A 24,915-nucleotide genomic window follows, 5' to 3' on the forward strand; every position below is an offset into this window, starting at 1 on the left:
GGGGAAGCGGTGGGGGTGCCGCCCCTCCGTGGAGGCTGGGGCGGGGGGCGGCAGCTAATCCGGGGAGGACCGGGGGAAGAAACAACAGCAAATCCGTTGCCGCTCTAGCTCCTCTTGGACTTGGGTGGACAGATGGCGCTCAAGGGACACAGCACTGCCACACCAGCCCTGGCCAGACTGGACGGCTGAAGACCCCCCAGGATGCTGGGCGTGGCAGCCAGAACTTCTCACCACCAAGAGGGCTTTCCTGGAGCAGGGAGTCTGGTGGCCAGGCCCCGGGGCCGGCACCCCTTGGAGGAGAGCAGAGGGTCGTGGTGATGGAGACACTAGGCCCGGAGCCAGGCACGGCCAGGCCCTGGTTCCCAGCCCACAGCTTTAATGTGCTGCTGACCTCAGCCCCCACAGCTTATCACAAACCTTTAGATCAGGTGAGGGGAGGATGGGGGGGGCTCAGTTCAGCACTCACAGGGAGGCGGCCCCTGCCCGAGACCCCCTAGCACTGTGCACCCCCCTCCACCAAACCCCTGCAGCTGGCTGCCTTCTAGAAGCACCCCTTGCCTGGGCTAAGGCGCGGGGCTACCGGGGCAGGGTGCAGCCCCAGGCCGGGTCCCTGCAGCAGCGGTGGGGAGCTCCCCCAGGGAGCGCGGGCTGGGGTGCTCAGCCAGTGTGTCGTGTGCCCTGTGCGGCGTCCCCGGCTTTCCAGAGCACTCACTCCCTGCAGCAGGCTCCTCTCCTCAGAACCAGGCATCCCTCCCACAGCGCTGAGAGGTCGGCCACCTCAGCCTGGTTTACAGAGAACCTTGATGGCCGTGTGCGCCAGGTCACCCAGCAAGGACACGGGAGCCAGGAGCCAGCCAGGGCTCTCGGGCTCCACGTCCTTGGGGTCTCTCTGGTCTCTGCTCACAGCATTCCTGAGCACTGGCAGGTGCCGTGATGCGTGCGGGCTCAGGGGCTCTCGGCCAGCAGGGAGGGGCAGAACACGACCCCCAGACGCCAGCAGTCCCAGAGCCCCGGCCACCGAGGGAGGCTACGCGGGAGGGCTCTGGCCGCCCAGCAGCTGTGCGTGGGGTGAGGGCCGGCCTGGTCCTGAGGCCTTGTGGCCCCAGGTGGGCAGTGCCAGGCCACTGAGCCAGGCGGTTTCCAGCAGGCTGCGAAAGCGGGTCTTCAACGTGGGGCTGGGTGGGCTGGCGCTGGCAGCAGGGGGAGGGGAGCCACTGCGGGACCCTCCCCCAACTGTCTCTGCTCTCTCTGGCCTGGGAGTCGGCAGCTTCCTCCCCGGCCTCCTGACCTTGGGGGCTGGTGACTTCTGATCCAGGGCCAGGCTCTCTGGCTCGACTCTGGCCATGGTGGCTTCTGAGGGGGACATAGTTGCAGCCTCAAAGTCACCTAGAAAACGAACACACGGTCAGGCTGTGGCCGAAGCACGGCGGCTCCGCTCTGCCCTGGGCCAGGACGGGGCTGGCAGGGCTGTGGCCATCACGAACTTTCCCACACAGGCCTGTTACCCAGGCCCAGATCAGCAATGCCACATATCATCCAAAGCCCCATTGCACAGGTCAGAAAACTGAGGCATCCACTTCCCACCATGTCGGTCCCAGAGGCTGAGCACGAGCTGGAGCCTGGGCAGGGACCCTCCTGAAGCGACACCTGGGGGGAGAGTGCAGGGACCCCAAAGAAACAAAGGCAGAAGGAAGTGTCTGGGGCAGTGGAGACCAGGGTGCCCAAATGTAGCCATGGCAGGGGCCTGGCTCCTGCAGGCTCAGGAAACAGGAGTGGGGGGCAGCCCGGGGAAAAGCAGTCCGAGTGTCCGACCACATAGGGCACGGGGCCAGGAGCCTTGGAGGGGCGCAGGCCTCACCCCCAGGCTCTCTTGCTCAGGAATGGGACGCCAGCACGCATCATGGCACCTGCCAGCGCTCAGGGCTCAGGAACACTGGCCAGCCGGTCCCCAACCTCCATGTGTACCGCACTGCCACAGGCTCCGCCTCCACTGACCCGAAGCCTTGCCCACCCAAGGCACAGCCTGCACCGTGTGCCCCAGCGCTCAAAGAAAGCCAACTGGGAACAGCAGACACAAGACACCATTTATGGAAGAAAGGCCAAGAAACTCCCGCCTCTGGGTACACTTCTGTGTGTGTGCTGACGCCACAGGGTGGAAGGCGGGGAGCCCCAGCCGAGTCCCGGGTGTGAGGAGCTGTGGAGCGGGAGCGCCCGCGTTCCTGCCCGGCTGCGCACCACTCACACCACGCACGCGCCAGTCCAGCGCTCAGACGGCTCGGGCGGCTCCCGGGGCGGTCCCGTGCTCACCCAGCTGGCGGCGCACGCAGTCCTGCCACTGCAGGCCCAGCAGGTCCGGGTAGATGTCGGGCAGCTGGCGCAGCGCCAGCAGCTTCAGCATGCGCGAGGGGCAGCCGTGCAGGGCGCGCTCCCGCAGCGCGCGCTCCTCTGACAGCGTGGTGGGCCGCAGCTCCACGCGGTGCTCCTGCAGCACGTGGTCCACGGAGGCCGGCGGCAGGCGTGGGAAGAGCCGCTCCTTCACCAGGTGGATGGGCACGAAGACGGCGCCGGCCCGCACCACGTAGGGGAAGGGGCACTGCTGCGTGCGCTGGAACCGCTGTAGCTGCGCCTGCAGCTTGCCCAGCAGCCCCTGCACGCCCTGGAAGTCCCGCCACGCCGCCTGGCCCCACGGCGCGGCCGACCCCAGCCACTCGCGCAGCCTCTCGGGCAGTGAGTGGGCCACCGAGGCGGAGATGGTGTCACACAGGGACGTGTGCAGCCCCATGAACTGCGGCTCCGAGGAGTCCTTGGGGGCCGGGGCCAACGCAGGGGCCGGCGACGGGGTCGCGGCGGGGGCCGAGGCTGGGGAGGCCACGGCTATGGCGGGAGGGCTGGGCAGTGCCAGGTTGAAGCAGGCCACGGGTAAGGGCTGGGTGAGAATCTGCAGTCCGATGGGCAGAGACGGGGGCGTGGGCACGGGCTGAGCGGGGGCAGGGACTGCGGGCGGCGGGGGCGGCGCCACGGCTGCAGGCAAGGGTGCCGGCCGGAGGATCTTGAACTTGTGGAACATGAAGGCCACAGAGCTGTGGAAATTGGTCCTTGGCGTGGCCTCGGGGGCCACCGGCGCCTCTGTGGCCATTTTTTTCAAGCCTGGCGGGTCCGACGCTGCATCCCCTGCGTCTGGCCCGTCCACGGTGGCAGTGGGCTTGGCCAGCACCTCGGGACTAGGGTCTGTGAGAGGGGCAGCCTCTGCCACGGGCTTCTTCACGCTCAAGTCCAGCGCCACCTCCTCCCGGAGCGAGCGTGTCCCGGCAGGCCCCTCCTGGGCGGGCAGGGTCCCCCCGCCGACTTCCTCTCCGCTGTCCTTAGGGGCCGGCGTGGCCTCGGGCGCCTGCACGTCCAGATACTCCCGGTAGGGGGCCAGGCTGAAGACGTTGTCGATGACCGGCATGGGTGGGGAGCTGGGGGGGCTGGCGCCCTGCTGTGGAGGCGCCGGGCGCTCCCGGGCGCAGGGAGGGAGAGCTGGCGGGGTGCGGGGAACCGGGCTGTCTCGGATGACGATGGGCGCCCCGGGGTGCTCGTCGAGCCTGGGGGGCCGCGGAGGCTCCTTCCGGCAGCTGGGCAGCCACGGCTTCTCTCCGGTCTCGCGCGCCGGCTTCTCCGCAGGCCTCAGGGGCTCCGAGCATGGCGGCTGCTGGCTGGCGGGCAGAGACTGGCAGGTGCGCTGGAAGGCACCCGGCTGTGGCAAGGCCTGCACGCTGTTCTGTGAAGGTGGGGTCCCTGCCAGCCCTGGGGATGCTCCGTAGAGGGACAGGTCATCCCGGGCGTAAGGGAACCCCAGAGTCTGGGGAGCAAAGTCCAGTGGGCACCGTGGAGCCAGCGGCGGCTCCAGCTTGAGGCCGGGAGAGGGAGCAGGCAGCGGGGCAGATGGGTAGGGGTAAGAGTCCAGTCCCACTGGGGGCAGGTAGGGGGTCTGGGCCACCTGCTGCCTCAGGTAGGGGCTGCCCAGGCCTCCAGTCTGGTACCCGGCGCCCTTGTGGGCTCCCAGAGCCTGCAGCGGGAGCACAGAGCTGTAGCTGGCCTGCTTGTCTGGGTGGCCACAGCCTGGAGGGCCAGGCAAAGGCTGCGGGGCGTGGGGCAGTGGGTAGTGAGCGGGCACCGCATCCCGGCAGGGGGGTCCCAGGGGCGGGGCCAGCGGGGTCCAAGGGCTGGAGGACCCTTCGGCCATTGCTTGCTTGGGGTCCTCAGAGTAAGGGCCAGTGTACTTGGAGGTCAGGAAGCCGGGGCTGTGGACGGTCCGATACTTGTCCAGGAAGGCCTGGCAGGGGGAGAAGCTCACCGAGGAGTCCTTGCCGGAGCTGCCCGCTGGCACCCCACCCAAGAAAGTGCCGTCCAGGGACTGGCCCTTGCCAGCGGCGGGAACCAGAGGGCAGGCCGGGTCAGCTGCGGGCAACAGGGGCCCCGTCACCAGCGTCCAGTCAACATCCAGTGGCCTCTTGGCCTCACCATCTCCCAGGCAGGGGGGGAGCCCGTAACACAGGGGGTTGCGGTAGACAGGCTTGGGTGCTGCCAGTGGGGGGCCTGGGTAGGAGGGCGCCTGGGGGCCGAAGGGCAGGAGCTCGACGGGGCCGGGCTCTGGCATCTTCTCTGCGCCTTCCCCCGGCGGGCGGTAGAGCAGGCAGCTGGTCAACAGGTTGTCGGCCCGCAGTGGGGGTCCTGCCATGCTGCTGGGGTACAAGGGAGGGTACGGGGCCCAGGACGACAGCCGCTCGGAGCCCGCCTTGGGAGGCCCCCCCACGGGGCAGGAGAAGCAGGCACCCTTGTAGCCACAGGGGTCCGGGGTGCTGGCAGAGGGGGGCAGGCCATGCCCGGGCCCCGGGTCTGCCTCCAGCCGGGACAGCTTGCCATACATCACAGGCCCCAGGGTCCCCAGGGGCCGCTTCTCAGCCATCGCTGCCAAGGCGTCAGGCCCTCCCGGGCCCCTGCTGCTCCACTGCGGACCTGGGAGAGAGACGGAGAGAGGTGAGGACCGCGGGGTGACCCGGCTGCTCTCACAGGTCAACTCGTGGGAGAACCTGCCGCTCCGGCGGCGCTCGGGGAGGGTTGGCGGTCCACGAGCCACGGAAGGCAAAGGTTCCGGCTCTGCCCCTCTCTCCTGCACTTCCTGGGGGCCCAGCCTGGGCAGGGCCTTACCCTGAGCCCCCATCCACAAACAAGGATCCCTGCGTACCCCCAAGTCCCTGATGGGGGGCAGGGGAGAGGAAGCAGGCCCCGGCCTGGAATCTGGAATCTGTACAGGTTGACTCCCGTGACACCTCCCGACCTGCCCAGAGCCAAAGCTAAGACACTGGGCTTGGCTCTGAAGGCAGGCCCCAGGCCAGGCGCGGGGCACAGGCTCCGCCCCTCAGGAGGGTCCCGGCTAGCTGCCCGGTAGATGGTGCTGTGGGGCCGGCCTAGAAGCTCCAGGGCACACGGGAGGCGGGCTGCGTCCACCCCCAGCCCTCAGGTATGGGGGGGGGGGGAGTGTGGCAGCGCAGGGTGGGTGGGGGCTACTTTCTCAGTAGGTAGAAGAAAACGCAGGTGCCTGGTGGTTAAGATGCCCGCTAAGACACCTGTGTCCCACGTCTGAGGACCTGATGCAGGTCCTGACTCAGATTCCTGCCAGTGCAGACCCCGGGAGGCAGCCGGCGACAGTAACTGGGTTCCTGCCACTCAACACTGGAGGCCTGGATGGAGTTCCCGGGCCCCCCCGCTTCGGCCTGGCCTGCTGCCGGCATCTGGGGCGCGAACCAGCGGGTGGGAGCTCCCGCTTGGTCTCCTTCTCCCAAACAAAAAAAGTAGACGAAACACAACGCCACGTGCTGGAGAAGGACGAAGATTCTGACCCCGAGAGCTCCGGCGTGGCGCCCGCGCCCTCTGCAGTGGCCGCGCTGGCCGGCCTCCATCCCCCCACCCCGGGCGGGCACCCCGCTCCTGACACTGCTTGGAAAGGCTGTCAGCTCAGTGTGCAGGTGACTCAGGCCACAGGTGCCGTCACCATCGGGCAAGGACTGGCCCTCCCCTCCCTTCTGGCTGTCCGGCCAACGACAGCCATGGGCCCGGCACACTCTGGGGGACAGGAACAGGCCAAGAGTAGTGTCGGGGCCCATGCCCACGCCGAAGCCCGCCTGATGGCACCAAGGCAGCCAGACAGGTCGGCAGGGGGCACCAGAAGGCAGGCCCAGGGGAAGTAGCCACACAAGGGCTGGCTGGCGTCTCGAGCTGCCCGGCCCAGCCCGCCCACAGGTCCTGAGCCCCTGCTGTCCCGAGGGGCTCTGTCAATGCAGTGCTGGCTGGGGTCTCATCTCCCCACCTGCAGTCCCAGGAGCCCCCCTCTCCCGAGCCCCGCCCCTGGCGTGCCCTTTGCCACAGAGAGTTCTGGAGCCCCCACCTGGGACCCCCAGGAGTCTTAGAGGGAGCCGTGTGGGCCCCAGAGGCCCGTGAGGAGCCTGGGGGTGACCTTATCTCCTCCCAAGCCCTCCCCACCCAGACAGCAGCCAAAATCCAGGTGTCTGGTTCCTGGAGGCGGGAGTGCTGGAGGGGCGCCCCAGGCTAGGGGAGGAGCTCACCGGTGCGGTGCTCACAGCCAGAATCCAGGGAAAGGAAGGGCCCACAACGCCCCCGCAGGAGGGGCCCAATTCCCACTCCCACTTCCCCGGGGGTCTCTGGATAGACGTTGGGAAGGACCAGGAAGATCGCGCGCGACTCCCGCCTGCTGGCGGCCCCCACGTGGACCTCCCACCTCCGCGAGCGCCGGCTCTGTGTTCCGCAAACTGCCTCAAAGGAACCTGGGGCAACCCACCGTCAGCAGCGGGGGTAGGCTCGACCTCCCCCAGCCCCGCCCGTGACCCCGGAGCCGGGGCCCCACAGCCGACCCCGCTTTGGGGCTGCAGCCGCGGCCGAACTGGAGGGCTTCCGGGTGTCCCCAAGCCCCTCCCGGCGGCGCCGGGGCGCACGTGCACCCCAGCAGGCTGACACACAGGCCGCCGCCACGCATGCAAACCCGTGCCTGCACGTACGTGCACGGCCCCATCTGTACCCAGCCCCTGCAGAACTTGTTCTCCCCTCGCTCGGCCCCGGGCGCACGTGTGCTCGCAGGCAGGCCCGCGCACCGACGCCCGCGCACCGGCGGGAGGTCCCGGGAAAGGGGGGGGGGGGCGGTCCGGCCACAGAGTCCGGGCAGCCGCCGCCTGGGGCGATCCCGCCAGCCTGGGCTGCGGCCAGAGGGTGAGTCAAGCGGTGGCGAGGAAACCGCAGGGCCGTCCCGTCCCAGCAGGGCGCGTCCAAGGCCCCGCGGCGCCTGAGCGCCCGCAGCCCCCCGCCGCTCCATCCCCGCCCCGGCCATCCACGTGAGCGGGCCCTGCGGGAGGCCGAGAGCTCGGCCCCGCGCTCCTCCCGCCCGGCCCCGCGCCGGATCCGGAGCCCGGGCCCCGCTGCAGCCCCAAAGCGCCACCAGGCCCCGGGCGCTTCGAAGTCTGGCCGAGTGGAAGCAGCGGCCGACCCCCGGCCCGCAGAGCGCGCCCTCCCGCCAGGGGCCCAGGCCTGGCGCGCGGCGGCCCACGCCGGCCGGTAGGGGCGCCCTGGGGCAGCGCCACCCGCCCCTTCCCCACGCGCCGCCCGCAAACTCGGCCCAAGTTTCCGCGCGCGCCGAGCGGGCGAGCTCCTACCTGCCGGGCGCCGCTCTCCCCGCTGTCGCTGGCCCGGGCCGCTGCCGCCGCATCCTCCAGCGCCGCCCGGGCCGCAGGTCCGGGTCGGGCCGGGCCCCGCGCGGGGGAGTCGCGGCGGACGCCGAGCGCAGAGCCACCCTCCGCGCTGCCGTTCGCGCCGCCGCCGGGCGCCGTCTGCGGTCCGGGGCGGGGCGGGCCGGGGGCGGAGCGGGGGCGGGGCGGCCCGCGGGCTGGGGAGGCGGGGAGGCGGGCGTGGGGGGGCGCAGCGCCCGGCCGCGCCTCTGGGAGCCTGCGCTCCCTCGGGCCCCGGCGCGGAGGGCCTACGCGGGGCCGGCTGCGGGCCAGCGCGCCGCGGGCGCTGCTCTGCGCCTGTCCCCTCGCGCCCCGCGGCCGGGCGCTGTGGTCGGTCGTCCGTCCGCTGCCGCCTTCCAGCTCTGTGACCTTGTGCCTGCCGCTTGACCCCGCTGGGCGCATCTCCTTATTTGTAAAAAAGTGCAGTTCTGTCTGCTGTTAGCTGCCGTGGCGGGGGACTTGGAAGTGGGGTTTTCGGCGCCCCTGGCGAATACTCCTGGCGTTAGCGGGCTACAGAAGGGCTCGCTGGGGGCAGCTGCCAGACAGGTGTGGCAGCCCCTCTGCGGGTGCAGCGGCTCTGGGCGGGGATGCCCCCATCCCTAGGGTGGGCCAGGAGCGAGGGTGCCGGGGACTCGCTCAGTGGCCTGGGCGGGTATCCCCACCTCTCCCCCAGGTCTGCCTCAGTGAGCCAGGCCTGAGCCCCGTGGCTGGAAGCAGGCTCGGGGCGGGGGCCAGCCCTGGCTGTCTGCCCCGGCTGCTGCCCCTTTCTGTCAGAGGATGAGGGCCCCTTTGGCGCGGCCACTTCTCTGCAGGACTGTGGTCTCTCCAAGGACCAGGGGCAGACGTGCACGGTGGTGGGGGAGGGGAGGGCAGGTGTGCATGCCAAAGGTCGTGGGGCAAAACCACCCAGGCCACCTCCTGGAAACCCAGAGGTCAGAGCAGAGCTGGAGCCGGGGAGGAGGGGCTGGGCCCTGCAGGTAGCACTAGGAAGAGGAAGGGAGGCACCTAGCGCCGCTCAGACCTTAGAAACGGAGCCCGGGGGCCGCCTTTGCCTAACGGATAGGCCTCGGGTCCACCTGGGAGGTCCTGGGTTCCAGTCCAGGCTCCAGCTCCTGACTCCAGCCGCCTGCTCAAGTGGTTGGGTTCCTGCCACCCACTGGGGAGACCTGGACTGAGCTCCTGGCTCCCTCCAGCCCGGCTGTTGTGGGCACTTGGGGAGTAAACCAGTGGCTGGGAGCCCTCTCTCATAAATAAATAAATACACTTTGAGAAGGAGCTAGAGTCTGGAACTATCAGGAGGAGCCACGCGGAGCGGGTGGGGTTCACTAGCAGCACACAGCAGCCGTACAAAACCCATCTGTGCTGACCCCCCCTGTACCTCCTGGGGCCACAGCCTAGCACCAGGGCTGGCAGCCGGGGTCATGCCAAGCCCGAGGCCTCAGCCCCAGCCCGTGGCACCGGTCACGCCAGCTCTGCTGTGCCCCCTGCTGCTGTGGCGCAGCCCCAGCCCCTACGTCAGCCCTCCTCTGGAGGGTGGGAGGAGGAAGGGGTTCAGGGCCCTCCAGCTGCCCCTACCACGAGCCTGGGGCGAGCCAGGGTTCTGAAGCACCAATTAAATTGTGTCTTTTTATTCTTAGAGAGAGACAGGTGCGCATCAGCAGGAAGCTGGAACCGGAAGTGGAGCTGGGGAGGACCCAGGCCCTCTGGTGTGGATGTGGGTGTCCCAGAGCTGTGTCCACTGCTGCCTCAATGACCTGTGTCTTGTCTTCAGGGACGCCTCCCAAGGCAGCAGCCCTCTGCCTCCGGCCTTGTCCACCTGGCCGCGGCATCACTGAGACACCACAGGGTGCGGGTCTGGGGGCTCCTGGGTGACTTTCTGAACATCAGCGCCTCCTCACATCCCTTGCTCCTGAGCTGGGGAGCCAGGAGGTGCCGCTGGGGCCCCAGGGCCTTTTCTGAGTGTGTGGTCCTAGCACTGATGCACGGGGAGGGAACAGTGTGGGAGAAAGCAGGGAACAGAAAACCAGTGTCGCCCCCAGCCCAGGCCCCACTGGGGACACACAGCTTCCTCCCCTACCCCACTTCTCGCCAGGAAGGCGGGGTGAAAGGTCATCTCTGAAGCTCAGCTGTTATGGTTATTAATAACAATGCGTGGCTCTCCCTAGTGAGGCCACACCTGCTATTTACAAATCTGTCTGTCCTGGGAGGAGGGAGGTGGCTCTGGCAGCCACAGGCAGAGAAACAGAGAGGCACAGCACCTTTCTCTGAGACACACAGCAGTCTCCCCTCCCTCCTCTTACACCCACCTATAGCCATTGCCTCCTCCAGGGAGGCCCCTCGGACTGCTCCTGCTGCCCTCTCCACTTCCTCACCTCTCAGCCCCCACCAGCTCCAGGCTGGGGGGAGGCGGGCAGGGCCAGGAACTCCTACCTGGCGCCTGGCCCTGAGCCAGCACTTGGAAGATATTATCTCAGTGAATTCTTATGGCCCCATGAGGGCGGGGTTTGAAACACAGGCACGGGGAGTTTGACCTGGGAGCTGCTGACCTGGGGAGTCCCTCAACCCCCGCCCCCCCTGCTCATCCGTCAGATGGGCGTGGCCGCAGCCTGTCCCAGGCTCACAGCTGGGGTTCTAGGAAGCCTTGACCGCACACCTGCAAAGGGCGGTGCTGAGCGTGTCCCCTGGACTCTGTGAGCAGAGCTTGGGCTCGGAGCATCTCAGGGCGTCTGAGCGGGCTAGGACCTGGGCAGGGCGGACGCCGACCCAGGGGGCAGTAAGCAGCCAGACTTCCTTCTGCAGGGAGACAGGGGAGGCCACGGTAGCCTGGGTAGAAAGGGGGGTGGGGACTCCAAGACTGGAAGGAGCCCCGTGCCCGCCCCCAGCTCAGAGGGGATCCAGGAGACTGGGCTTGCTTGGGGGCTGTGCTGGAGGACAGCTGTGGCACATAACGCCGGGACTGGGGGCCGGCGTTGCACTACCGCGAGCTGAGCCACACCTGCGACGCCAGCATCCTCATCAGAGCGCCAGCGCAAGTCCTGGCCGGTCCACTTCCCGTCCAGCCCGCCGGTGCAGCGCTGGGCTCCTGGCTCCAGCCTCGGCCGTTGTGGCCATTGGGGCAGTGAAGCAGTGGATGCAGTCTCTCCCTCTCTCTCTCCTTCAAACAACATAATAATAAGTAAATATGTTTAAAATAAATACTGTGGGAGCCGGCTCTGTGGCTGTGGGGAGCAGGGTCCGTCCCCCGCAACATGGCGGGGCGCCCGGGAGACAAATAAGTACTGAGACTGTGGACTGAAACTAACTCTATGCGTCTGATCTCCCACCATATGGCCTGAGAGGGAGTAAACAAATCTTACACAGCTGCTTCGTCAATTAGCTGATTCCTGATCCAACCTCTGATTGGAGGAGAGCGGTGTGCTCAGCACGCGGGCAGCGGAGCACGGATTGGTGGGAGAGGACTATAAAAGGGGGAGAGAGCCAACATGCGCGGCCCCCTGAGTCGGTAGGAGAGCTCGTTGGTGCCGCTCCTCCGCGGAGGCGGGGGAGCAGCAGCAAATCCGGGAAGGGCTGGGGAAAGAAAACAGCGTCTGGTCCGGTGTCCTTCCTCCGCAAGTGGGGGAGTGACAGTGGTGTAGCTGGTAAAGCCCCAGCCTGCAGTGCCAGCATCCCATATGGGCACCGGTTCAAGTCCCGGCTGCTTCTCTTCTGGTCCAGCTCTCTGCTATGGCCTGGGAAAGCAGTAGAAGATGGCCCACGTCCTTGGGCCCCTGCACCCACGTGGGAGACCTGGAAGAAGCTCCTGGCCCCTGGCGTTGGATTGGCCCAGTTCCGGCTGTTGTGGCCATCTGGGGAGTGAACCAGCGGATGGAAGACCTCTCCCTCTCTGTAACTCTGCCTTTCAAATAAATAAATCTTTAAATAAACAGATGCTGGCGCCGCGGCTCAGTAGGCTAATCCTCCGCCTGCGGCGCCGGCACACCAGATTCTAGTCCCGGTCGGGGCGCCGGATTCTGTCCCGGTTGCCCCTCTTCCAGGCCAGCTCTCTGCTGTGGCCCAGGAGTGCAGTGGAGGATGGCCCTAGTCCTTGGGCCCTGCACCCCATGGGAGACCAGGAGAAGCACCTGGCTCCTGCCATGGGATCAGCGCGGTGCGCCAGCCGCAGTGCACCGGCCACAGCGGCCATTGGAGGGTGAACCAATGGCAAAAGGAAGACCTTTCTCTCTGCTCTCTCTCTCACTGTCCACTCTGCCTGTCAAAAACAAAAAAAAAACAAAAAAAAACAGATGCCATGGGACCTTCCTGGGGGGGAGACAGGACAGCCAACAGCCAGGGAGTGATCTCCCTCCTCTCCCTCCTCCCTCTAAGTGCAGAAGCCCCAGGCCTCGGCCGGCACTGAGGGTGCGAGGCCAGGTGCTGTCTCCCAGTGGGTGAGGGAGATGAATGGCAAACAGACTGCTGTGTCCTGGCCGTGTGGGGTGCTTGTGTGGGGCGGGGCTGGCGGCCCCAGGCCCAGCCCTGCAGTAGCCTCCGCGTTCCCCTCTCAGCGGACCCCAGACTCAAGCCAGCCGCAGCCTGTCCCCGGCCCCATTGCAACAGGGGACACCAGAGGCTCAGCAGGGCAGGCCGGACCTGCTCCTCACACCTCCCCCTCCGGCCTCGATGGAAAAACACCTGGCTGCGCTCCACCTGCCTGCCTCGTGTGCGCCAGGGCAGGGGTGTGAGGAGCCGACTCCCGCCAGCGGGGGCCTCTCTCCGGGGAGCCCCTCCTTTGGCCTCCGTGCCCTGGGCCCGACGGCCGCCTCCCCTTCCCCCTCCTCCCCACCCCCCTTCGGTTGGGCCCTGGCACCTTCAGGAAACTCCTGCCCCCTGCCCCACAGTTCAAAGGCCGCACATGCACGCAGCCCCTCCTGGCCCGGCCGGGCCCTCCCGGGGTTGGGGCGCCCTCCCCGTCCTCCCGTGGGCAGGCCGGGTGGGTGGGCTGCGCGTCCGCTGGGGTTTCCGGCACCTAGGACTGGTTGCCAGGCAACCGCGTCCGAGGAGGGCTCTCAAGGCTCCGCGCGGCACAGGCTGGTGACAGCCCGGCGGCAGGGCGGGGGCCGGGGTCTGCAGGGGTGGGGGTGCCCCTGAACCTCCTCTCATCCCTGCCTGGACTCACAGCTCCGGCCAGGCAAGGGGTCGCGGGGCCCTGGGCGACCCCCAGGCAGAGGGGAACACAGAGGGCACTTCCCCCTTTCGGGTGTGGCTTTCCTCTTTCCTGACCCCCAACCGCGGGCTGAGGTGGGGGACACGGGGTCAGGTTTCCGGGCGGTGGGTAAGAGCCCTGCTCTGCCTCCGGTGCTTAGGCGAGGGGGACCTGTGGTCGCCTGGCCGAGCCTCCGTGGCCCCATGGGTCTCAGGAGGAGGTGTGCAGTGTGGAGCCCCCGGGGCACAGCTCTCTACCTGTTCTCTCCCTCCAGCCCCCAGCCCCTCCCCCCTCCCCCGCAGGTGTCATGTTCATGAGCAAGGACAGCGCTGGCTCCTGCCCCCAGCTCTGCTGACTTGTTTTTGTGCTTTTTAATTCACAAACACGGAACCTTTACTGTGTGCTGGGCGTGGCTCGGGATGCCTCACAAATATTAACTCATCGAATGTATTTAATCCATTTAATGGGTCAAGTCACTTAATCCATTTATTAATCCGTTTACTGGATTAAATGTGGTAATGGTGGGGTGTGTGTGGCAGGAGAGGGCCAGAGACCCAGCTGCCCCTGCCTCCTTCGCGGGGGCTGCTTCAGCTGAGCCACTGGGACCGTCGCCAGCCCTGCCTGGTGCCACAGAGCAGGCTGGACCGGCATGGTCGGGGTGGGTTGGGGTCTCAGGACAGCAGCAAGGGCTAATTAAAACTTCAGCTCCGGGCCCCGGGGGGCAGCCATTGCCTCAGTCTTCTCCCTGGGGGAGCCCCCCTAATTGGACCCCTGGGACTTGTCATGATGCAAGCTCACCTGCAGGTGATAACAGGCAGGCAGGGAGGGAGGGGGATGGGATAATAACACCTCCCCCCCAGATTGTCACTGAGGGGCTGTGTGGCTTTGGAGGGGTTGCTTGACTTTTGCCATCTGAGGACCCTAAACCTTCCAGCCCAGGAGTGTAGCTGGGCAGACACACAGGGACGCAGCACCATGCCCGGCTCATTCCACTGGAGCCGTTGTGAGGGGACCTTGAAGCGTACATGGAAACTGAATTAAAAGCTCAGTTTATGTGGGTGCAGGAAATGTTGAAACCCATGCATTGTTTTTTCCTAATATGCATTTTCCTTGAACTTTTTGAAGTTCCCTAAGAAGTATGGCTTTTTTTTTTTCCCCAAATAGCTGCATTTTGTTTTGTTTTTAGAGAGGCAGAGATGGTCCCCATCCTCTGGCTCACACCCCAGCTTCCTGCAGGGAGAGCCTGGGCCAGCCTGGAGCTGGGAGCTCGGTCCAGGGCCCCGGGCGGGTGGCAGGAACCAAGCACTGGAGCCCTCGTCACTGCCTCCCAGGGGCTGCACTAGCAGGAGGCCGGAGTCAGGAGCAGGGCCTCGGGACTCAAACCCAGGCACGTGGATGTGGATGTGGGTACCTTTTTTTTTTAATACGTATTTATTTATTTGAAAGGCAGAGTTACAGAGAGACAGAGGCACACACAGAGAGAGAGAGAGAGAGAGAGAGAGAGAGAGAGAGAGGGAGAGAGAGAGACAGAGAGGTCTTCCATCCGCTGGTTCACTCCCCAACTGGATGTAATGGCTGGAGCTGCGCTGATCTGAAGCCAGGAGCCAGGAGCTTCTTCCGGGTCTCCCACGTGGGTGCAGGGGCCCAAGCACTTAAGCCATCCATCACCTGTGGCCTGCCAGGGTGCCAATCAGCCGCAGAGTGGGGCAAGGGCTCCAACCAGGCACTCCCATGCGGGATGTGGTAGGGCCCTAACCCCTCACCACACACCCACCTGCAGTTGTGTTTAATTTCAGTCCTTGTGAACTTCCGCAAGTGCCCTCGTGTCACTGCCAAAGTGCTTTCCCACCCGTCTTCCCATTTCGTTCTCAGCGCATCCTAGTGGGGGAGAAGGGGGCGCAGTGTTTGGTGGGGGCAGGAGGGGTGGCAGCCAAGCCCGCAGCAAGCTGAAGGCTGAGGGAGCCTGCCCTGGGAGAGGAGGGGACCTGGCAGAGGGAAGCCGCTGGAGACCGGAGGGCCCGGAGCTTCAGGAGCCTGTGGGGCTACAGCCGGGCAGTGCCCCAGCCACCTGGGCAGCAGCCATGGCTGACGGGGGCGGCAGTCCAGCGCTGGGTCTGCCCTAAGGGGGTGCTGAGGAGGACTTGTGCCAGAGCAGGGGCTGTGGGCAGGGAGCCTGGGACTGGAAGCGGGCGAGCCCTTCCCTTCCCTTCCCTGCCCTTCCTGGCTGCAGCAGGTGCAGCTCATCCCGCCCCACCCCACCCCAGTGGTGTCGGGAGCAGACACTCCTCGTCCCGGCCCTGTGGCCTCTGTGAGAAGTCGCAGGGCCCAAGTCTGTCTCTCTGGGCTCAGAGATGGCAAGGCAGGAATTTTGTTCTAGCAACAGAAAATGGACTGGTGACAAACGCCGCCCACCACCTGGAATGGCCAGGCCAGGGCCATGCGCCTCCCTCCTCTGTGGTCACTGCCCAGGGAGCCCTTCCCAGTGAGCAGTGGCTTCGGACACAAATCCTCTCCCGGAGCCAGGGCCAGGACGAGGTTCCAGGTGCGGAGAGAGAACACCCCCATTCGAATGCAAACAGCCTGCACCCAGCCAGCAGCCCCGCCCCCACCCTCTGCGGCCAGGCCATCTGCGGCTCGCTTAGGTTCCAATTAGCTCCATGATTAGCACCTCACCCGGCCTGTGTGCTGTGAACAGCTCCCTGGGGAAGGGGACCTCAGGGCCCGAGCCGGAGCAAGCCCAGGCCAGCAGGGCCCCAGTTGGCCTCCCTGCACCCACAGGTGCCCTTCCCCGGCCCCTGGCATAGCACAGGGGAAGGGGCTCGAGGCTGGGAGGGTCCTGGTCCCTGCCCAGGACAAGGCCTCTCCAGCAGTCCTGGGGACCCTGGATCAGCCCCCAGTCACCTTCCTGACGTGGGCTGCATCCCCCAGAGACGGGCAGGGCTGGGGGAGGCTGGGAGGGCAGCCCAGGCCCAGCTGGGGCAGCGGCTTTCGTGCAGCCAGGACTTTGGAGAGAGGCTTGGCGCCCACCTTCAGGCCTCTGTTGGGGGCCTGGACTCTCCCCTAAAGTGGACCGATCCAGTGCCCCCCAAGCGCAGCCCCAGTGTGGGGCCGAAGGCAGCTGATCCTGGGCTCTGCTGTCAGGGCCCCTTGAACGCAGGGCAGGAGTGGGACAGAGGCGGCCTCCCAGGGAGCTGAGGGTGGGCTCCCTGGCACGATGGAGGTGAGGCAGGCCTGGACGCTGCTCCTCCAGCTCTCTGCCCCTATCTCTGACCCAGGAGGAAACATGGCAGTGGCCCTGGACCAAGAGAGAGGAGGGAAGATGCGGGCAGCGGGGCCTTGGCGGTGCAGGCCAGAGAGGCACCTGGGAAGGGGGAGCCCCTCCCCCACACACCGGGCGGCACCAGCCCAGGGAGGGAGGTCCTCCTGGGGGCTGGGCTCATGGGCACTGCTGTGGTGGAGATGTGGGGGGGGTGCATGTCTGGCCAGGGTGAGGGGTGCGGGGGGCCCCAGACAGGCAGGGAGTCGACCTGGGAGAGGCGACAGGGGCTGGCCTTGAGCCGTGGAGATTAGAGGCAGGCAGACACCCTGCAGCGGGGGAGCTGCCCCTAGGGAGGCCCCCTGCCGGGAAGCTCCTATCAGTGTCTCTGGCCTTGGAGAGGCCCTGCCACCTGGTGAGCTGACCTGGGGGTGGGGGACAGCCGCCCGCCCCAGGCCCAAGCTGCCACTCCTGGCGGTGGGACTGGTGGAGGCCTTTTTTTTTTTTTTTTTTTTTGACAGGCAGAGTGGACAGTGAGAGAGAGAGACAGAGAGAAAGATCTTCCTTTGCCGTTGGTTCACCCTCCAATGGCTGCCGCGGCCGGCGCACTGCGCTGATCCGAAGCCAGGAGCTACTCCTGGTCTCCCATGGGGTGCAGGGGCCAAGCACTTGGGCCATCCTCCACTGCACTGCACTCCCCGGCCACAGCAGAGAGCTGGCCTGGAAGAGGGGCAACCGGGACAGAATCCAGTGCCCCGACCGGGACTAGAACCCGGTGTGCCGGCGCCGCAAGGCGGAGGATTATCCTAGTGAGTTGCGGCGCCGGCCGGAGGCCTCTTAACCCCTCTGAGCACCAGAGTCCTTTTTCACATTTTGTATTTTGTCAAGATTTTTAAAAGACTCTATTTAAAAGCAGCAGCATTACAGAGAGATTTTGCAGCCTCTGGTTCACTCCCCGAATGGCTGCAGTGTCCACGGCTGGGCCAGGCCAAAGCCAGGGGCTCTGTCCAGTCACGGACAGTCCCACGGCGCCTGGCCTGGTCCGGCTTGCCCACGATGTCTCTCGTGAGTGGCACCCACAGGGGCTCCCACGCGCGTGCCCGGTGAGATGCTGACCGCGCCGAGGGGACGGCAGACCTGTGAGACGATAGTCGGCCTGACCCTGTGTGTTCTCAGGAGGGCGGCGCTGCCCGCTGCTCAGCCGGGCTGCGGGGCCTCGGCCACCCGGGGGCTGCTACACGCCACCCACAGGGCCTGCCCAGAGCTGGGCCACCTGTCCGTCCTGCACCCTGGTGGACGCCGAGGGGCTCCCTGGGTGGCTGGCCCCGCCCGCCAGGAGCTGGTCAGTGAACACACCGCCCCAGAGCTGTGGCTGGGAGCCAGTCCCTGGGCCCAGAGCCGGCACTGTGGCCTCGATGTGCCTCCCCATCCTGGGACAAGTCGTGAATGGCCTCACAGAACGGGGGTGCCCTGAGCCGAGTGTGCGCTGGGGGCCCAGGGCAGGGCGCCCACACTGTCGGCTGAGGAGCTGAGGGCCGCCACGGAACGCTCGGCTTTGGGTCCTGCCTCGGCTGCTGCTCGGCTGTGCTGCCTTAGGCAAGTTATTCGGCCTCTCTGAGGCTGCACACAGGTAGCAAAGTAGAAAACCCTTACCTGCCTCCTGGGGTAATCTGGCCCATCAAGGGAGACTGTGAGTATGAGGAACACAGCAAGAACGGGGCACAGCAGTGCTTGGTGTTCCTGGGTAAGTGAGCCTAAGGGGCGGGGAAGGCTGCAAGCTGGACTGGGCTGCAGGCACGTGCTGGGTACAGGTGCATGCTGGGTACAGGCATGTGCTGGGTACAGGCATGTGCTGGGTACAGGTGCATGCTGGGTACAGGCATGTGCTGGGTACAGGTGCACGCTGGGTACAGGCGCATGCGGGTACAGGTGCATGCTGGGTACAAGTGCATGCTGGGTACAGGTGCGTGCTGGGTACAGGTGCGTGTTGGGTACAGGCATGTGCTGGGTACAGGTGCATGCTGGGTAGAGGAACGTGCTGGGCACAGGTGCATGCTGGGTACAGGCGCGTGCTGGGTGCAGGTGCACGCTGGGTACAGGCATGTGCTGGGTACAGGTGCACGCTGGGTACAGGCGCATGCGGGTACAGGTGCATGCTGGGTACAAGTGCATGCTGGGTACAGGTGCGTGCTGGGTACAGGTGCGTGTTGGGTACAGGCATGTGCTGGGTACAGGTGCATGCTGGGTAGAGGAACGTGCTGGGCACAGGTGCATGCTGGGTACAGGCGCGTGCTGGGTACAGGTGCACGCTGGGTACAGGCGCATGCGGGTACAGGTGCATGCTGGGTACAAGTGCATGCTGGGTACAGGTGCGTGCTGGGTACAGGTGCGTGTTGGGTACAGGCATGTGCTGGGTACAGGTGCATGCTGGGTAGAGGAACGTGCTGGGCACAGGTGCATGCTGGGTACAGGCGCGTGCTGGGTACAGGTGCATGCTGGGTACAGGCATGTGCTGGGTACAGGTGCATGCTGGGTACAGGTGCGTGCTGCGTACAGGCATGTGCTGGGCACAGGTGCACGCTGGGTACAGGTGCATGCTGGGTACAGGCACGTGCTGGGTACAGGCGCATGCTGGGTACAGGCGCATGCTGGGTACAGGCGCATGTTGGGTACAGGTGCATGCTGGGTAGAGGAACGTGCTGGGCACAGGTGCATGCTGGGTACAGGTGCATGCTAGGTACAGGTGCATGCTGGGTACAGGCATGTGCTGGGTACAGGCGCATGCTGGGTACAGGCGCGTGCTGGGTACAGGCGCGTGCTGGGTACAGGCGCGTGCTAGGTACAGGTGCATGCGGGTACAGGCGCGTGCTGGGTACAGGCGCGTGCTGGGTACAGGCGCATGCAGGCACAGGCGCATGCTGGGTACAGGCGCATGCTGGGTACAGGCTTGTGCTGGGTACAGGTGCGTGCTGGGTACAGGCGCGTGCTGGGTACAGGTGCATGCTGGGTACAGGCATGTGCTGGGTACAGGCGCATGCTGGGTACAGGCGCATGCTGGGTACAGGTGCATGCTGGGTACAGGAGTGTGCTGGGTACAGGCGCGTGCTGGGTACAGGCGCATGCTGGGTACAGGTGCATGCTGGGTACAGGCATGTGCTGGGTACAGGCGCATGCAGGCACAGGTGCATGCAGGCACAGGCACGTGCTGGGTACAGGTGCGTGCTGGGTACAGGCGCGTGCTGGGTACAGGTGCATGCTGGGTACAGGCTTGTGCTGGGTACAGGCACGTGCTGGGTACAGGCGCATGCTGGGTACAGGCGCATGGTGCTGGGCAGCTGGTCTATACCTGAACTGGTGATCTGGACAGGAACAACCAGGAGAGCTCCCCCCACACCACTACAGAGGTCTGCTGGGGAGTTTAGAGCCCCACCGGCCCCCAGCCCAGATGCTCCACCCCTCCTCCTCCTCCCCACTGCTTTCCCAACCCTCCGCCCTGACTCCCTGAGCCTGCGGACAATGCAGAGCCGCGGGACCAAGGCCTCTGGTTCACAAAGCAAACTTGCTCAGGGAGTAGCGGAGGGTGAAGCGGTGCCACCCGCGTCGTGGTTAAGCCAACGCTTGGATGCCCGCACCCATACCAGAGTGCCAGTTTAAGTCCTGGTTCCTCTTCCAATCCAGCTCCCTGCTAATGCACCTGGGAAAGCAGCAGAAGGTGACCCGAGTGCTTGGGCCCCTGCACCATGTGGGAGACCCAGGGTGGAGCTCCCAGCTCCTGGCTTTGGTCCGGCTCAGCCCTGGCTGTTGCAGCCATTTGGAAGGTGAACCAGTGGATGGAAGACCTCTCTCTCCCTCTTGCTATGCCATTCAAATCAATCAATCAATCATAACTAAGAACACTGCCCTTGCTTGCCTCAAGACCAGCTTGAAGGTTAAAAGACCCCTAGAGCTGTGTTGTAGGACTGAGAAAGCTGATGTGCCTGCTGCATGGGTGACCACGGACAACAGGAAGGAACCGATAAATAAATGAACAAATCCTCAAAGCTGCTCTAGCTTGCAAAGTTTTAAAAGGCCCTAATGAGCAAACTCCATGCTCTGTTACCGCAGCGTCTCACTCACACGGACCCTACCGCCATGTGGCCTGGGTGCAGCTGCAGGGGCAGGCTGCCCTGGATCGGCCAGCAAGGCCCAGGAAGAGGCTGGAGGCTGGGACCGAGGCCTGGGGTGGCCCCAGGGGGCTTTCTCTGACTCAAGAGGACACAGCAGCAGCAGCCCAGGCCCACACCGTGCGTGGGACCAGGGCCTCCGGGCTTCAGCTTGCCCCAGGTGCTGCATGCAGGCCGTCCCAGCCCCCCGAGATGGAGGGAAGGCACCCGGCATGGGAGCAGAGCCAGCAGCAGACGCTACTTTGGCTGGACACGGGAGATCCAGACAGTTCCCAGCTCCTTGTGCACTGCCCAGCCTGGGCCTGAGGGACCTCTGGCTCCTGCGACTCCGGGGTGGAAGGCTTGTTTCTCCAGGGGGACAGCCCATCCAGCAACTCGCCCTGAGCCCCAGAGCCCCCTAGTGCGGCTGCCAGGGGCGGGGCGGGGGTGGAGCTGGGATCCAGGCCTCCATCCAGGTCTCCCACTGGGTGGCAGGGCGTGCACCAGCAGGGAGCTGGCTCAGAAGCGGAGGAAGCGCGCCTGCAGGGCGCACTCTGATGAGGGATGTGGGTGTCCCAGGGGTGCACGCGAGGTTTATTTTGTCCCGCGGTTCTCGGCCACACCTGGCACGGAGCTCGGCGCCGGCAGAGTGCTCAGGCGGCGCAGGACATCGCGGGAGGAGAGACTGGGAAGTGCGGAGAGCCCCGGGCAAGCCCCTCCCGGGATAGCCACTAGCCCAGCACTCACAGAGGTGGATCAGCCCACTCACCTCTCACAGGTCTCCCTGGCCCCCCCTTAACCTCTCACCCTGGGGACTCAGCTTCAAAGCCAGCCTCCGAGGGAAGCTGGGGACACTGCATCCCATACCCAAGTGCTTGGTTCCAGTCCCCACTCCTCTGGACCACATTCCAGCTTCCTACCAAGGTGCACCCCAGGAGGCAGCAGCTGGCTCCCCAAGGGCTTGGGTGCCTGCCATTCGCACTGGAGATCCAGGCCGAGCGCCCAGCTCCTGGCTGCAGCCTGGCCCAGCTCCAGCCTCTGTGGGTGTCTGGGGAGTGAACCAGCGGATGGGTTCTCTGTGCGTCTGCCTCTTGGATAAATAAATAAAACGTCTTCTCGGGCTCCCCTCTCCCCAGTCCCTGTCTCCTTCTGGGTCTGAACTGCTTCTCCCTTCATTCCCATTGGTGGAACACTTCCCACGGCCCCATGCCAACACCGCCCTCGGCCCAGCCGCGTTGACCGACAGGCTGTGCGCATGCTCAGAGGCGCTCACCGCTCGCCCACGCAGGCCAGGGGCACAGAGCAAGTGGCAGTGAGACCCGGCCCTGTGCTTTGTTCTCTTGCCTGTGAGTTCAGTCGCTTTTCCTCCGTTAGGGCTGATGTCAGACCCCTCTCGGGTCAGGGACAATGGCCCCGGGCTAGCGAGGGAGCAGCCCTCCCACGAGCCCTGACGCCAGACTGCCGGGGTTTCCATCCCAACTTTGCCTCTTTCTCGCTGGGCGGCCCTGAGCGAGTTCCGGTGACCTCTCTGTGCCCCGGCTTCCCCGCCTGCGAACCCACGGATCATCATACCTGGGGTTCCATTTCATCCCCGCAGAGCGCGCGCCCTCGAGCGCCTAGCACAGCGCCTGGCACACCCGGCGCCGTCAGAGCGCGCGTCGGTGTTCCGACCAAGTTTACGCAGCAGATGGAAGGGAACTCTAGATAAGGTTGTTTAACTGTGTACAGGTCTGGTTAGCGTTACAGGACCGTAAAGCTGTCACGTCCGTATCAGCTGCACGGGTTAAACCCGGGTCACGGCATCCAGACCCGGCCCTGCATCGCCAGGTGTGGGCTATTAATCAGAAACACCAGCCGCCCACGGCTGCTGTCGGTTTTGTCTCTGGAAGCCCAAGGCAGCTTTGCCCGCGCACCTCAGCCTGGGTTCCCGAGTGGTCACCTTAGTCAACCACAGCGTGGGAATGGGAGGGGCTGGGAGGGTGTGCTGGCGGCCGGCCCCGGGGGAGGAGGCCTGGAGGGGCTGGGCAGTTGCGAGGCCCGACTGTGGGCCTGACCATGGGAACGGCTGTCCAGGGCCAACCATGGTTCCTGGCCGCTGGCCACACTGCCTGCAGATCCCTGGCCCACACAGAGCTCCGTCCCTGGGTTCCCAGAGCCCTGGCAGCAGCGCCCAGAAGTCTCTGCCCACCCGTCTGCTGGCCCCACTGTCCTGTGGAGGAGGGGAGGACCCAGCCAGGCCTCCTCCTCCTCCTCCTCCATCCGCTACTGCCCAGGCGGCCCAGGCCCTGTGTGGATGTCGCTTGGTAACAGCAAACCTATTGACACAAAGTCACCTGGCAGTTAGGTCCAGCCAATAGAAATGCAACATGAGCCAATTGTTGTTTGAAAATTTCTAGTCAATTCTCCAGAAAGCAAAAAGAAACAGGTAAAGTCAACCTTAGTAATATGTGTAACCCAATTTATCTGCAATATTTCAACATATAATCAACATACAAATTAGTAATGTGCTACTTAGCACTTTTTCTTTAAAAAAAAAAAAAGAAGCAGCGTAACAAGCAGCGTGAGAAAGAGAAGAGGATAGAGAGAGAGAAAGAGAGACTGTCCATCTGCTGGTTCATTCCCCAAACGGCTGCCACGCAGGGCTGGGTCAAACCGAGGCCAGGATCCCGGAACTCTATCCAGGCCTCCCACGTGGGTGGCAGGGACCCCAGTACTCAGCCATCCCCTGCTGCCTCCCGGGGTGTGCACTAGCAGGGAGCTGCATCAGAAGCAGAGGGGCTGGGACTCGACCCCAGGCTCTCCCATAGGAAGTGCGGATGTCCCAGGTGGTGTCTTTACCACGACACCAAGCGCTTGGCCCCTCCCATCTTCACTTCTGGCCTGTGAGTTAAACTAGCAAAGAAAGAGCACTAGGAGAAAGAGGTGGTTACAGCTGTATCCGGGAGCCACAAAGCCAGGGGCTGGCCGCTTGAATGGGTAGAGTCAAAGGCTCACTGTAGGCCGGCGCCATGGCTCAATAGGCTAATCCTCCTCCTGTGGCGCCGGCACCCCGGGTTCTAGTCCCGGCCGGGGTGCCGGATTCTGTCCCGGTTGCCCCTGTTCCAGGCCAGCTCTCTGCTGTGGCCCGGGAGTGCAGTGGAGGATGGCCCAAGTACTTGGGCCCTGTACTCCATGGGAGACCAGGAGAAGCACCTGGCTCCTGCCATCGGATCAGCGCGGTGCGCTGGCCGCGGCGGCCATTGGAGGGTGAACCAACGGCAAAAAGGAAGACCTTTCTCTGTGTCTCTCTCTCTCTCACTATCCATTCTGCCTGTCAAAAAAAAAAGGCTGACTGTGCACCCTCAGACACAGAAACGTCTCCCAGGCCCTTCCTGCCTCTGTCCCATCTCGCATGTCCCCAGTGTGCCAGGATCATCCCTAGGCCAAGAACGGGGCTCTGGGAGGGGAAGGGGGGCTCCTACAGCCAGCGCAGGGCCGGGGGTCACCTGGCTGCACCAGGCAGCTGCACAGGCCTGTCGATCTGGCCCAGGCCCTGTGGAGGGGCCGCCACCTTCCCGGGGTAGCCAGGCTCGGAGGCCCAGGGCCGCTGAGGCTGCTGTGCCCGCTGGCTTCCTTGCTGCGCCACCCAGCACCTAGCCCTGGGCGGGGGCACACACGCCCCACCCCAGGAGATGGCAGGAATTACTCTCCCAGAGGTCTGGGAGTCAGGTTCCTGCTGCAGGTTAATGCAAGCATGCAGGGATACCATGAGGTCCCAGCCCTCTGTCCCCGAGGCCCATGGAAGGGCCTGCACGTCCCAGAACTCTCTCAACTGCTAAGGGTGGAAGACAGGGCCAGCACGGCCCATCCAGGGCCAGGCAGCCCCTCATCCTGGCCACCTCTCTCCTGCCCCTAGCGGGAGACATGGGCTCCTGGAGTCCCAAAAGGAAACTGAGGCATACCTCTGTGTGTGCGCACTAGCCACTCTCCCCATCCTCCACCCCACCCTCACCCTGCCTCACAATCCCTGCTGGGGTCCCTGGAGATGGGGGGTGCCTGTGCGCCTCCCCGTGGAGCCGGGCTGGGGATAGGGCGCGGGCAGGAGAGGCCCCCGGGAGCTGTGATGTAACCGCCCGCCCCAGCTTGCAGCAGCCACCCCAGGCGCCACAGGCCCTGGATACCGGCGGCAGGGCAAGCGCAGGGCCCCGGGGCCGTCCTGCCTCTGCCTTGGATTTGCCAAGACCCGGGGCTCTGGCACTGCCAGGAGTGGCTCGGAGCCCCCAGAGGTCCCAGGGCAGCTCAAAGTAAATGAGAACAAAAACCCGGAGCCTGTGCCTGTGCCCCGTGAGGCCGACGCCTGTTCCCGGCCCAGGACTGCCCCGCGGCCCCTCGCAGGCCTGCACGGGACTGGGGTGAGACTTCTACAGGACGCACGGTTCCAGGACCCCTAAAATCTGTCTTGGGGGCCAGAAGGCCCGCACTTCCTGGGAGCCTTGCCTGATTTTGCCAGTCCAGGGAGTTTGCCCTGGACTGGGGAAAGTCGCTAACATCCCAGAGACAGGAAGGGGCGGAACTACCCAG

General features: G+C 65.4%; 1 protein-coding gene across 1 annotated transcript; it reads right to left on the reverse strand.

Moving 5' to 3' along the window:
• Positions 1 to 534: 534 nt before the first annotated feature.
• PRMT2IP (PRMT2 interacting protein) lies at positions 535 to 7,891 on the reverse strand. Its single transcript, XM_051834605.3, has 3 exons — positions 7,704 to 7,891; positions 2,308 to 4,998; positions 535 to 1,386 (listed from the first exon to the last, which is right to left on the reverse strand). Exons 2-3 carry the CDS (start codon positions 4,946 to 4,948, stop codon positions 1,028 to 1,030), a joined length of 3,000 nt encoding a protein of 999 aa, XP_051690565.3. The 5' UTR covers positions 4,949 to 4,998; positions 7,704 to 7,891; the 3' UTR covers positions 535 to 1,027.
• Between the last annotated feature and the right edge of the window lie 17,024 nt (positions 7,892 to 24,915).

The sequence above is a fragment of the Oryctolagus cuniculus genome, chromosome 12, assembly GCF_051225735.1.
Source record: "Oryctolagus cuniculus isolate XC-2025 breed Fujian yellow rabbit chromosome 12, ASM5122573v1, whole genome shotgun sequence".
In the NCBI taxonomy this organism is placed as follows: domain Eukaryota; kingdom Metazoa; phylum Chordata; class Mammalia; order Lagomorpha; family Leporidae; genus Oryctolagus; species Oryctolagus cuniculus.

Bases quoted from the DNA above. Each gene is read 5' to 3' on its own strand.
- PRMT2IP (XM_051834605.3), bottom strand. From the start codon at position 4,948: ATGGCTGAGAAGCGGCCCCTGGGGACCCTGGGGCCTGTGATGTATGGC. The intron at 1,387-2,307 runs GTGAGCACGGGA...TTCGTTTTCTAG, and splicing joins CTGCGTGCGCCGCCAGCTGG to GTGACTTTGAGGCTGCAACT.